At 50.5% G+C, this 12,617-nt stretch overlaps 1 protein-coding gene and 1 non-coding gene across 4 annotated transcripts in view; one reads left to right on the forward strand and one right to left on the reverse strand.

Moving 5' to 3' along the window:
* The first annotated feature begins 945 nt into the window (after positions 1 to 945).
* ZNF496 (zinc finger protein 496) overlaps positions 946 to 12,617 on the forward strand; it is a 32,035-nt gene continuing 20,363 nt past the window's right edge. Inside the window, exons 1-7 of one of the 3 annotated variants that reach the window (XM_037148408.2) lie at positions 946 to 1,046; positions 1,249 to 1,474; positions 3,088 to 3,204; positions 3,551 to 3,977; positions 4,305 to 4,488; positions 4,901 to 4,930; positions 7,896 to 7,969. In XM_037148408.2, the coding sequence (XP_037004303.2) occupies positions 3,588 to 3,977; positions 4,305 to 4,488; positions 4,901 to 4,930; positions 7,896 to 7,969 (678 nt within the window). In that variant the 5' untranslated portion in view covers positions 946 to 1,046; positions 1,249 to 1,474; positions 3,088 to 3,204; positions 3,551 to 3,587. The remainder of the gene's footprint in view (positions 1,047 to 1,248; positions 1,475 to 3,087; positions 3,205 to 3,550; positions 3,978 to 4,304; positions 4,489 to 4,900; positions 4,931 to 7,895; positions 7,970 to 12,617) is intronic. The other 2 variants (XM_037148411.2, XM_037148409.2) reach the window with 2 other exon arrangements.
* LOC119051581 (small nucleolar RNA SNORA33) lies at positions 10,317 to 10,446 on the reverse strand. Its single transcript, XR_005082953.2, has one exon. It is a non-coding gene; the product is annotated as a small nucleolar RNA SNORA33 (small nucleolar RNA).

The following is a 12,617-nucleotide window of genomic DNA, read 5'->3' on the forward strand; positions in this document are numbered from 1 at the left end:
GGGGACTCTTGGCACTCTTCCTCCCAAGCTCCGGAATCTGGAATGTTAAGGATGACGCAGAAAGACCCCTCCTGATTCAGGAGCTATATTCAGCATGGGGTAGTGTTGGGGGGAGGGATTCGGGAGGCCCTAATTCCTGCTTGCCACTTCCAATGGCCTGTAACCTCCCCCTGCGCCTCTGACTCGATGAGAACTGAGAGCCCGAGCTCCAGCCGCTCGGAGTGAGATGCATCCGGGCTCCCCGCGCACTCCCCAGCCTTGTCATGATGCTCAGAAGAGCCGTGCAGGGGGCAACCTTCCTTAAACTGAAACTCCGCAAATCTGTTTAAGCCCAAGAAAGTGCAAGCTGACACCTCGGACGTCCCAAGGCGGCGGAGGCAGACAAGAGGGGGGTCTGCGTTTCTCTCGCCCTTCTCGTCACTTCAGCGGCCGCAGCCGGCTCTTACAAGGGGTTTTGGCCATCAGGGTGGTGGCGCCTGCCTCGGTGGGTCACAAGAGATTCCTTAAAGGAGCCGCTCCCCTTCCCCATTCCAACCTTCAGCCCCGGGCCCAGGATCCGCAGTTCCCGGCAACCACAAGCCCCGGAGCGTGGGAGTGAAGAGAACAGTGGAAAGGACTGCCCCAACACCTCTCCGCACCAGGGGTCCTCGTGGCGAGTGTGTCCTCGATCACGGACAGCGGTGCGGTCCCCGCCGTGCCCTCTACGCCCCCGCCCACAGCCTGCTAGGAGCGCCCCAGGCTACGGGGAGGCCGGGCTTGGCGGCGGGGCAGACACCCAGACCCGCGCCAAGGCCCGGACGCTCGCGAAGAGGGGCGGGGCGGTACACGAGCCGGGCCGGGGGTGTCGGATGTCACCCGGGCTCACACCTCGGCCGGGGGGCGGGGAGCGAACCACTGAGACGCCGAGACCTCCGCGATCCTAGAGCGGAGCAGGAAGTGTCCCAGGGGAGGGAGCCCGAGGGTCCGGCCTTTTCTTTCCTCCGCGTCCGGCGGGCTCCGGCGGCGGCCAAGCCTGCAGGGCCCTCCAACCGGGACGCGCTGCGGCGGTGAGTTCGGCCGGGCTCCTGCGGCCCGCGCAGCGCCCTTCCACCCCTTCCTCCGGCCGCAGGTACCCCGGACTCCCGGCCCCGCGCCCCCCAATCGCGCGCGCCTCCCGGCCCCGCGCGCCCCCCATCCCAGAGCTGATCGTCTGTGGATCTGCGGGCGGGGGGGGGGGTTGGTTAAAGCAACACCAATATTGTTTTTCAGGCGCCTGCATTTGTTCCTACTCTTCCCTTCTAAGTGGAGCCGTGGTTTTCTGGATGAGCAGGAGACGGGGCTTGGTTGGCCAGGGAGCGAGTCGGGCCCTGCGGAGAGCCCGCCTTGGGGAGGACACCGGGAGGCCGACCGGGAAGGATGAGGAACGGCTGTGGAGACTAACGCCGCGGCCAGAGCGGTTTGAGTTGGACGCGGGGAAGGAGTTACAGGCTGTGAGGTGAGGAGCCGGGAACTGGCTACACTGGGGCGCGCGCGAGTGTGTGTCTGTGTGTGTGTGCATGTGTGGTGTGCGCGTGGGCGCGCGCTGCAGGGGAAGCGGGAGACGCGGAGCGAGGGAAAGCTCGGCCTTTCCTCGGCCTAAAAATGCCCTCCCTTTTCCTTTCTGCTGATAGTGCGCAGTCCCTTCCCCTAGAAGCCCGCCCCACCCTGTCCCACCCCGCCCGCCCTGCCCTGTCCCACCCCGCCCGCCCTGCCCTGTCCTGCCCCGCCCGCCCCGCGGGGATCCTCTGGGACCCACGTTCGTTCGTTCATTCATCAGGCATCACTCCTGGGCCTCCTGCCGCCAGGGGCCCGGCTGACAAAGAGGAACACCGCGGTCTGGTTCTCAGCGGACGCCGGACCCAGAGCGCTGAGGGTGGAGCCTGGCTCTCCCTTAGGTTGGGGCAGACCTGAGCCCCCAGAGTTTCTGCAGTTGTGTGGTGGCTGAGCTCAGGGCTTTCGGGGCGGTGAGGCCGAGACTTTGTTCCTGATTCAGGAGCCGGCCCTGAAGAAGGCGGACTAGGGGCCCACTGAAAGGGGCCCAGCCCGACTCCTTCAGTCCTTTTCTGCTAGACTGTTTTCCCGTGGAAGGCAAAGCGGTCCAGGCTCTTGGGTTTTTCTGACTGCCATGCCATGGGTTTGTGGCTCTTCTGTGAACTAGCAGCGAGGCCCGCATTTTACATGGGACTCTTGGGGCTGCTGAGCGGTTGGCAGTTAAGGTTAAGCTGGGATGTCTCATATAGTCTGTTTGTGGAGGTCCAGTGACTGTGCCCTGTGGTCTTAGAGGCCTGAGGAGCGGAAGGGGGTTTCTCTGGGTTCCGTAGTCTGTAATACTGTTACTCTCTCATGTTTCCCTAAATGTGTTCACTGAACTGGGGGGATGGAGGGTCCCTGAGCGCCCTCTGTGCTCATATGGGGGCTCCCGCCTCTGTCCTGCCTGGGGAAGGGCCCTTTGGTGTGTACAGGTGCCTTCATTATGGTTTCATTATGCCCTGCTGGTGTGGCTCAGTGGCTTGAGTACTGACCTGTAAACCAAAGGGTTCTGGGTTCAATTCCCAGTCAGGGCACACGCCTGGGTTGCAGTCCAGGTCCCCAGTGGGTGGTGACATGCAACTGATCAGTGTTTCTCTTGCATGTTGATATTTTTCTTTCTCTCTTTTTTTGTCCCTTCCCCTTTCTCTAAAAAATTTTTTTAAAAAATTTTAAAGATGGCAAGGGTAGAGAAAGTGGTAGAGGCAAGGTCAGGTATCTTAGGCTTAATGAGCTGGGGGAGGCTGATCTGGAAGTGCTGGTGTTTTTAAATGCACAGAGTTACTTTTCTCCAAGAATCTCAGGATGTGGCTGTCACTTTTGACTGTCCCATTTCTTGTGTATCTTCTCAGCCATCAGCTCCCCCCACTTCCCCCCACCCCCACCCCCCAGTCTCCCAAGGCAGACTCCACATCGGAGCTGGCTTGGTACTTTGTCCAGCAGGTCTACCACTGATGCTGGCCCTGGCCGCCAGCATGTGGGTCTCCCATCCTGGATGCGCCCTCATGTCTCTTCCCTGCTCATCTGTCATTGTCTTTCCAGCTCATGTTTTGAAGGTCTCAAGGGCAAGGACGGTGATTTTGGCCCAGAAGCCCCAAGATAGCAGCCTGCCTGGCTCGGCCCTCTCTGGTCCTCTCCAGGAGGCCCCGGCCACTGAAGGTACCCTAGAGTCTTCATTTCTTCTGGCTCCTGCATGTAGCCCTGTCAGTGTGCTGGATGCTCAGAATGCCATTGTCATGTTGCAGGGCCACTGCTTTTCTCCTGGACTCCCTGCCTTATTTGTCTGGTTGACCAGTTAGGGGAGCATGTAATGATGCTGTTGGGGGGTGGTATTGCCCTCTCTTCCTTTGTGCAAGGACCAGCCAACCATACTGACACTTCTCACAGGTCTTAGAGCTTCTCCCAAGGGTGGTCTCCGGGCTTTGCCGCTTTCCCCATCACCACCCCCCAAAATCTGCTGCAGGAGACCAGAGCATTGAAGCCAGTGATTTCTGTTTGGAAATAGGGTCGTCTTCTGCTGCTGACCCCCATCAAATCCCATCATGCCCACAGCCCTGTGCCCCCGAGTATTGGCTCCGAAGGAAAGTGAGGAGCCCAGGAAAATGAGGAGCCCACCGGGAGAGAGCCCTGGCCCCCAGGGTGAACTTCCCAGCCCCGAATCCTCCCGACGCCTCTTCAGACGGTTCCGCTACCAGGAGGCAGCAGGCCCCCGTGAGGCCCTGCAACGCCTCTGGGACCTGTGCCGGGGCTGGCTGCGGCCCGAGCGACATAGCAAGGAGCAGATCCTGGAGCTGCTGGTGCTGGAGCAGTTTCTGGCCATCCTGCCCCGAGAGATCCAGGGCTGGGTGCGTGCCCAGGAGCCCGAGAGCGGAGAGCAGGCTGTGGCTGCTGTGGAGGCACTGGAGCGGGAGCCGGGGAGACCCTGGCAGTGGGTGAGCAGAGCGGCTGCTCTGGGCCGGCCAGAGGCTGGGAGGAGCAAGGGTGAGAGCGGCTGGGCAGCAGTGGAGATGGGGCCACTCACCTCCTTGCAGGGCTGAGGAATTCTGTCTGGAACTCTGTGTTTTGGTTGGGCCTACACAAGTGTCGGGGTCTCAGTACAGCAGGTTACCTTCTCTAAAGGCTTTAATTGGGGGAAGATAAGCCATCCCCTCTTTACAGCCCTGTCCAAAGCCTGGACTGAGCCTCCAATGGTGGACCATTGGCCCTGGCTAGCTGGGACCCTCACCACCTGTTGTGAGACACTCTCTGTGGGATTTCAGCTCAAGCACTGCGAGGACCCAGTGGTGATTGATGACGCCGACAGCCCTCGGGACCAAGAGCAGGAGCTGTTGCCAACAGAGTCCCAGAGCCATGTTGCAAAGAACCAGGAAGCCCCACTGGTTGCTCTGCCCCAGGGCCCAGGGCTCCAGAGCAGACTGCCAGGCCAGCTCAGCGGGGACTCAGGTAGGAACCCTGGGGGTGTGGGGGAGGAGCCTGCATGCCCCTTCCTGTATGTCTTGGTGGTGGCTCTTGACCTGAGTAGTTTTGTCTTGTTCCCTAAGGAGCCATAAATCATTTTCCAGGTCTGGGTTCCTCCCTAGAGCAATTGAATCAGAATCTCCTTAGGGTGTCTGTTCTTTTCCTGGCACCCAGTCCACCCAGAGGGACCTCTGCCATAGGGGGTATCTGAAGCTGCACCATCTTCTCCCTGTGAGGGGGCATCTCTGGGATTTGCCATTTTGGGGACAGCTGGGCACCATGGCTGTCTCAGTGGCACCTATGTCAGGAGCCAAGTATGGCCATCTCTGCTTGTCTCCCTGAACCTGTCTGTACCAGCTAAACAACTCCTGACCTCAGGCATGTTATTATGCTGCAGGAAATCCAGGAATACCCTCAGAAGGAACAGGTAGGCATCTCAGGGTTCCTGGCTTGAATGTCACCTGGACATTTCTGAATATCTGTACAGAGTATGCTGGTGGCTGCAGGCAGGTAGGTGGCTTTGGCCCAGGTACACTTGACTTTGAATCCCCTCACTGTACCCGGAGCATGCTTCTGAAATCTGCAAGCCTCAGTTTCCTGGTCCATCCACAGGAGGCAATCATTGCCCATATTGGATTCCAATTTCTTGAGGATTAAAGGAATATATCCATAAAATGCAGAGCCCAGGGCTTGAGCCAGTCATGATTTTGAGTTGATGTCATCCTCACAGGAAGTCGTGCTACCCTCAGGTTGAGTGAGTGGCCTCAATGGTGCGGGGTTACTTCAGGCAGGCTTTCCACATTGTATTGGGCTGGCCAAAAGGTCCTATGGTTTTTCCATAAAAAAAGACACACTTTTCATTTTCACCAATAACTTTATTGGTTTGGACATATCGAGTGTGTTGGCTGTCTCCCACATAGGTGTAATGTTCATTGTTCTCAGTGTCTCAGTTTGATCGCTGTCAACTTCAGCTGGTCTGCGCAACCATGAAGCATTATCCAGCAAGAAATCTCCAGCACAAAACTTCTCGAATCACTTTTTTAAAAAAGATTTTATTTATTTTTTAGAGAGGGAAACTTTCAACGTGTGGGTGCCTCTCATGTGCCCCCTATTGCAGACCTGGCCTGCAATGCAGGCATGTGCCCTAGACTGGGAATCCAGCCTGCAACCCTTTGACTCTCAGGCCAGCATTCAGCCACTGAGCCATACCAGCCAGGGCCACAAACCACTTTTGACACATTCAATCAGTCACAACACCTTCTCTGTACATTGCCCAAATCTCTTTTTGCATTTCAATTGCACTTTTGCTTTTCTTAAAATAATAAAGTATAACATGCCAAAAATGTTGTTTTTTCTTCCATATTCAATATTAAATTAAAGATAGCTACACAAAAATTTACCCATTTTGATAAGTGGGGTTTTTTTTTGACAGCTAAAAGTTTATTTTTTTTCCATTTTGATAAGTTTTTTTAATGCATGCTGATCAGATAGCTGTCACAATACAACCTAACAACTTTCAAGTGAAGTTAAAGACAACTAAGTGCTATTAGAGCCATCTTATGGTAAAAACCAAACACATTTTTTGGTCAGCCCAGTACTATAGATGACAGGCAGAGAAGGGGGCATCCAGGAGAGTACTCTTTAAATTCACAGAACTTGTCCTTGGCATTGCAATAAGTTTTTCAATTAACAAAAATTTTAATTTCTTTGTGGGTGAAACTCTTAAGTCCTATATAAATCAAACTCTTTGGCCTCTTGTTTGAAGTCCAGATGGCTGTATTAGTTTTCTAGGAACTTCTGAACCAAGTCCCACAGGCAAGGTGGCTCAGACACCAGACATTTCTTTTCTTCCAGTTGTGGAGGCTAGAAGTGGGAGATCCAGGTGTGGGCAGGCCTGGTTCCCTGGAGGCCTTTCTCCTGGGCATGTGGATGGTCATCATCTCTCTGTGTTCCTTTGCGTGTGTCTAAGTCTCTTACAAGGACACCAGTCAAGTAGGGTTAGGGTCCGTCCTAAAGATGTTACATTAACTTAATTACTTCTTGAAAGACCAACATCTCCAAATATAGTCAGTTTGACATCCTGAAGGTTGGGACTCCAGCATATAAATTTGGTGGGGACACAGTTCAGCCTGTAATGACAGGCATAAGACAAGGACCGTCAGTCCAAATAAACCCTACGTGTACAGGCAGCCTGGGCTGTGCAGGTTGTGCCCCCAGACGGGGCTCCCCAGCCTAAGCCAGTGCTTCGTGGGGAACTTGGGAGACAAGCCAGTTACCACCGATGGTCAAGTGGCTCTGCTCCATTTTCCCTGAGCTATAATAAACGAGACCTGGTGAATCATTGGAATGAGCCTCCAGTATAAATAAATAAACCAACAAATAAAGCCCCGTAGTTCCTAATCTTGAAAATCTTTCTAAGAAGCTGGATTTTGTTTAAAGACTGAAAAGTTTCCGCAGTGGTTTGCGAAAGCGTCTGTGTACTCATGTCTCAAGGGAAAGGAGGGGTGGAGGTATCATCACCCTGGAAGGTGGCAGGTGTGAAGGAAATCACGCCTCACATCCACGCCCTCCCTGCCATGCTTCCTGGGCAGGGGTCGGGCTGCCTCACTCAGGGACCCCCAGTGTCACTGCAAGCTGAGCTGTCCACTCTTCCAGACCTTTGTTCTAAAGAGTTATACCTGTCCCTGCTGCAGCCTGGGTCTGAAAGGTGAGGGGCACTGGCTCTTGTGTCAGCCTTGACACTGATTGAATGTATGACATGGAGTCAACCTTCAGGAGACTAGGACACAATGGTGCAACTTTCCTGTGAAAGGACCACCTTTCGAAACAGCTTCTTTTCACATGGCTGTGCCCTGGGCAAGGTGTGAGGCTCACTGCTTACTGAAGCTGGAGCCAGGTGGGGTTGCCAGTTGAGAGAGAAGCCCTGCTGGAATATTGCCCCCACCTAGGTCCCAAGGTGGTCCCAGGAAGGTGTCCCTTCATTCTACACCTAGCAATGGTAGTCAGAACACTGCGACAGGTGTTTGTTCTGGAGTTTGCAGTTGGTGACTTAAACACGTATGTATTTATCTGGCCCTGGAGCCCCACGGTAATTTGTACTGCCTGCCGACAGCTCTTACTGGTACTCAGAGCTCCCAGCCTTATTTTTTCCTTAGTTTGAATCATGAGATTGATGTCCCTGCACCTGTGGAAGTTGCATTCCCAATTTGGTTGCAGAGCCAACTGGAGCTCAGGAATTCCCGGTTAAAAGTCCCCAGCATTATCTCTGAAAGCAGAGGAACCAGTCTTGTGGTTTGCCCGAAGCTTTTTATGTGCATTATCTTGTAATCCTCCCTTTGCAGATGAGGAAAGAGGCCTGAGGTTATGAGATAAGCTTTTCTCATCTCTTTCAGTTTCACAAGACTCATCCCTCCAGGACCAGACTTTGAGGGACACACAGCAGGTGACTGCCCTCCAGCTGCCCCTGGTGAGTGACTTTCAGGAGCCTTGAAAACCCTCTTTGTGCTCTGTCAGCTACAGGGGGACCCTGGCAGGTTTGTGTCTGCCACACAGGCTGTTCAGCCCCATCCTAGAAAAACTAAGGGGACCCACCCAAGTTTATATGATTCCATCTCTCCTGCCTCAGAGTCCGGGCTGTTCACTTTGAGGCTTTGGTGTCCCCTCCACTGAAAAAGGGTTTGGAAAGTTAGATTTTTTTCGGTACCATTACACAGCTGTGTAGAGGTGTTTTAGGGAATTTCCACGTACAGCCTCCGTTCCCAGGTGTTCTCCCCAGGTGGGACCTAGGCTTGGTCTGCAGGTGTCCTCCTCACTCACGCCTTCCCATCCCAGCTCCTGCCTGAGGGTTTCTGACTGTACCGCCTTCACTGTTCTCCCAAACACATCCCACCGGCTGCCATGAGGTGCAATTGTGAGAATGTGGGTGCCATTAGGCTGGGGGGACCCCTATTGCTGCTGGTTCTCAATAGGTGGAAGACTAGCTGAAGGACAGTATGTGCAGTGGGTTCTCCACACAGTGCATTTGACAGGACTTTAAACCTTGGGTGGATGGGCTCCAGGTGGGAAGGAATAAGTCAGCATGTGGGGTGGGATGTCCTCACCCTGGGAACTACCCCAGCGAGCAAGGCATCTGTCCCAGTATCTGCTCTGAGGTACCTGAGCTGACTATCCAATGGAGGTAGAATTATTTTTACTGAAAATGGTTGCTTTTGACTAACTAGTATGCCTCGCAAGGGGATGCTGTGAATTCAGTACCTATGGAGCTTTGGTGCTCACCTTCAGATTCCCAGTCCCTATGCTGAAATAGGCTGAAGGTGTAGATTTTTTTTTAATTATTTATTTATCTTTTAGATGGGAAGGAGAGAGGGAGAGAAACATCAATGTATGGTTGCCTGTAGTGCTTCCCCTGCTGGGAACTGGCCCCTGCAGGGAACTGACCAGCAACCCAGGCATGTGCCCTGACTGGGAATCAAACCGTGATCTTGGGGTTTGCAGGCCTGTGCTCAATCCACTGAGCTATACCAGCCAGGGCGTGAAGGTGTAGATTTTGATGAGTCAGTACTGTTTAATCCTCACTGAAGAGTATTTCTGCCCGTTGCATTAAGAATTACCATCCCAAGGGTCTTATCGTTTAGAGTCTCTTTAACTTTTACTTTTAGTTGTAAAATAAATGTAACAAAATTTACAATCCTAGCCATTTTTAATGTACAGTACTGTTTTTAAGTGCTCAGTGGTCTTAAGATTCATTCCCATTGTTGTGCAGCCGGTCTCCAGTGTTCTCGCCTCTCCGAGCTGAAACTCCTCAGCCACTTGGTAGTCATTCCCGTGCCCCCAGCACCACAGGCTCTGGCGCCACCCCTCCCTCTGGAGGGCCTACATAAGTGGAATGACAGGCATCTGTCCTTTGTGTCTGGCCAGTTTTGCTCAGCATATTGTCCTCTAGGTTCATCCACAGGGTAGCATGTGTTAGAAATTCCTTCCTCGTTAAGGCTGAATGATGTTCCATGGTGTGCGTGTAAGCCACTGTGTCTATCCAGTTTTTAAAAGACTTTATTTATTTATCTTTAGAGGGGAAGGGAAAGAGAGAGGGAGAGAACACCAATGCATGGTTGCCTCTGGTGGGTCCCCCGCTGAGAACTGGCCTGCAACACAGGCATGTGCCCTGACTGGGAATCGAACTGCGATCCTCTCGTTTGCAGGCCCGTGCTCAGTCCACTGAGCTACGGCTACTGTTAATAATGGTGCTCTGAACACAGGTGCATTTAAAGTTTTATTTATTTATATAGTAATTGCAGATTCACTTATAGTTGAAGAAATAATAGACTCTTTGTACTCTTTACACTGAGTGGTAAGGTCTTGTAGAAATACAATACAGGGTCACAGCACATTAATACACAGGATACGGAATGTTTGCTTTCAGAAGGACCTTTCCTATTGCCTTTTACAACCACACCCACTGCTCCATTGGTCTCCAATAACCACTGATGTGTTATCCATCTGGTAGTGTTGTCGTTTCTAGAACATTAACTAGGTGGGAGGTAGGCTGTTTTCAATTAGCATATTTCTGTGGTTCTCTGACCACTGTTTTGCATGTGTCAGTAGTTTGTTCTGTTTTTGTTGCTGAGGAAGAACCCACGGTATGGATGAACCAAGGTTTTGCTGAACTGCTTCCCTGCTAAAGGAGACCCAGGCTATTTCCAGTTTGGGGCACTGCAATTGTTGGGGTGTCTGGTATCTTTTTACATTCCCACTACATTCTCCACATCTTCACCAGCATGTGATGTTGCTGCTTTTTATTTTATTTTTAATTTTTTTCTTATAGCCATTTTCAGAGACCTTAGTGACTTCAGTGTGTTTAAGGCTTATAACATGACTTTCCTCTTAGCAGCTCTCTCTAAATTTCTGCAGAAACCTACTCAGGTGAGCAGACTTATTGGTTGGCTTTCACTGTTTTTTATTTTAGCCATTCTGATAGATACACAGTGATATGTCCTTAGGATTTAAACTGCATTTCTGTACGGCCAGTGAAGTTTGTTATCTTTTCCTGTGCTTGTCTGCTGTCTGTATCTGTGTGACATTTGCCCACATTCTAATTGGGCCATTTACTTTTGTTACTGTTGAGTTTTGAGAACTCATTATATACTCCACATATTTGTTCTTTGTTGGATGTGTGTTCTGCAAACATTTCCTCTCATCACAGCCTGTTCATGGGGTCTTTAGCAGAGCCCAGGTTTTTAATTTGGATTAAGTCTGATTTGTCAGTTTTTCCCTTTGAGGATCATGCTTCTGGTGTAAAGTCTGAGGATTCTGCCTAGTTTTGATCCCAAAGATTTTTTCTTCCTGTGTTTTTTGCTTTAGTTATACATTTTACATTTAGGTCCAGGATACATTTAAGCCTACAATCTATGATCTGTAGCTTTTGTATAATAAGGTGGAGAATTAAGTCACAGGTTGTTTTGTTTTGCTTTTTTGGTTTTTGCTAGTGGATGTCCAATTGTTTTGGCACCTGAAAAGCTCTGCTCTGTTGTCAAAAACCAGTTAAGTGCATTTGTGTGAGTCATTCTTGGGTTCTCTGTTTCGCTTCATTGATGTATTTGTCTTTCTCTCCACTAAGAGTATACATTTTTACATGTCAGTTTTGAAGTTGGGTAATTTTATTCTTCTTTTTCAAAATTACGTTAGCTATTTTCATCTCTTTGTCTTTCTGTATTCAGTTTAAAATAACCTTGCCCACGTGTGCACGGAGTCCCACCGAGGCTGTGGGTAAGGGTTTTTTTGTCAGGCTGCGTGTCAGTGTTGGCGGTGTCGACACCGTCACCGTCCGAGTCTTGTGATCTGTGAGTGCCCTGCACCTCCCGTCCACCTTCCTTCTCTGACTGTCATTGTTGTTCCACAGTTCGCAGTGTGTAAGTTCTGTAATTTTTTGTTTTTGTTAGATTTATACCTATGTTCTTTATTTTTTGAGCAATTGCAAATGGTATATTTTTAGTTTTGTTGACAATACGATAATTTGTAGTGTAAGAAACACAACAGATTTTTGTATGTTTATTTGATATTCTGTGACCTTGCTGGATTTATATGTCAGTTTAAGAAGGGTTTTTTTGTGCATTTGTTTCTTTTTAACTAGAGTCCTGGATCTTCTATGTAGACAATCATGTCATCTGCAAATAAGGACAGTTTTGATTCTCTCCAGCATGAATGTCTTTATTTCTCTTTCTTGCCTCATCCCACTGACTAGAACGTCCAGCACAGTGTTGAACAGCAGTGGTCCAAGGGGGCATCCTTGCCTTGTTCCCAGTCTCACAGGGACACTGTTCATCTTTCACCATAAACATGCTGTTAGCTGTAAGGTTTTTTGCTTGTTTTTTTGGTTTTGTTTTGTTTTAAGAAATAGAGTTTCTGGTTTGTTTGTTGCATGTGCCCTGACTGGGAATCGAACCAGCGACCCTTTGCTTCACAGGCCTGCGCTTAATCCACTGAGCTACACCAGCCAGGGCTTTTTAATTTTTATTTATTTATTTTTAGAGAGAAGAGAAGGGAAGGGAGGGAGAACGAGAGGGAGAGAAACATCAGTGTGTGGTTGCCTCTTGTGCACCCCTACTGGGGACCTGGCCCTCAATGCAGGCATGTGCCCTGTGTGGGAATTGAACCAGCAACCCTTTGGTTTGCAGGTTGGCACTCAATCCACTGAGCCACACCAGCCAGGGTGGTTTTTGTAAATTCTCTGTCAAGTTGAGGAAGTTCTGAGAGTTCTTATTGTATAGGGGTGTTGAGTTTTGTCAGAGCCTTTCTGCTTCAGTTCTTGATGAGCATGTGAATTTTCCTTAGGCTGTTAATATGGTAGATTATGTTGACCGAGATTTTAAAATTCTAATCTAGCCTTGCATCCCTGGGAGTCAACCCCAATAAAATCTCTTTATATATTGCTGGTTTTTGTTTGCTGTTATTTGGTTAAGGATTTCTGCATCTATTCAGGAAGGATATTAGTCTTTGTTTTTCTTTACCACCTTTGTCTAGTGTTGGTGTCAGGGTAATACTAGCTTTACAAGATGAGTTTGAAAGTGCCCTAACCCCCCCCAAAATTTCCTAAAAGAGATTATGCAGAATTGGTGTTA

Source organism: Artibeus jamaicensis, unplaced genomic scaffold (genome assembly GCF_021234435.1).
Source record: "Artibeus jamaicensis isolate MK-2021 breed Jamaican fruit bat unplaced genomic scaffold, CSHL_Jam_final contig_1285, whole genome shotgun sequence".
Classification (NCBI taxonomy): domain Eukaryota; kingdom Metazoa; phylum Chordata; class Mammalia; order Chiroptera; family Phyllostomidae; genus Artibeus; species Artibeus jamaicensis.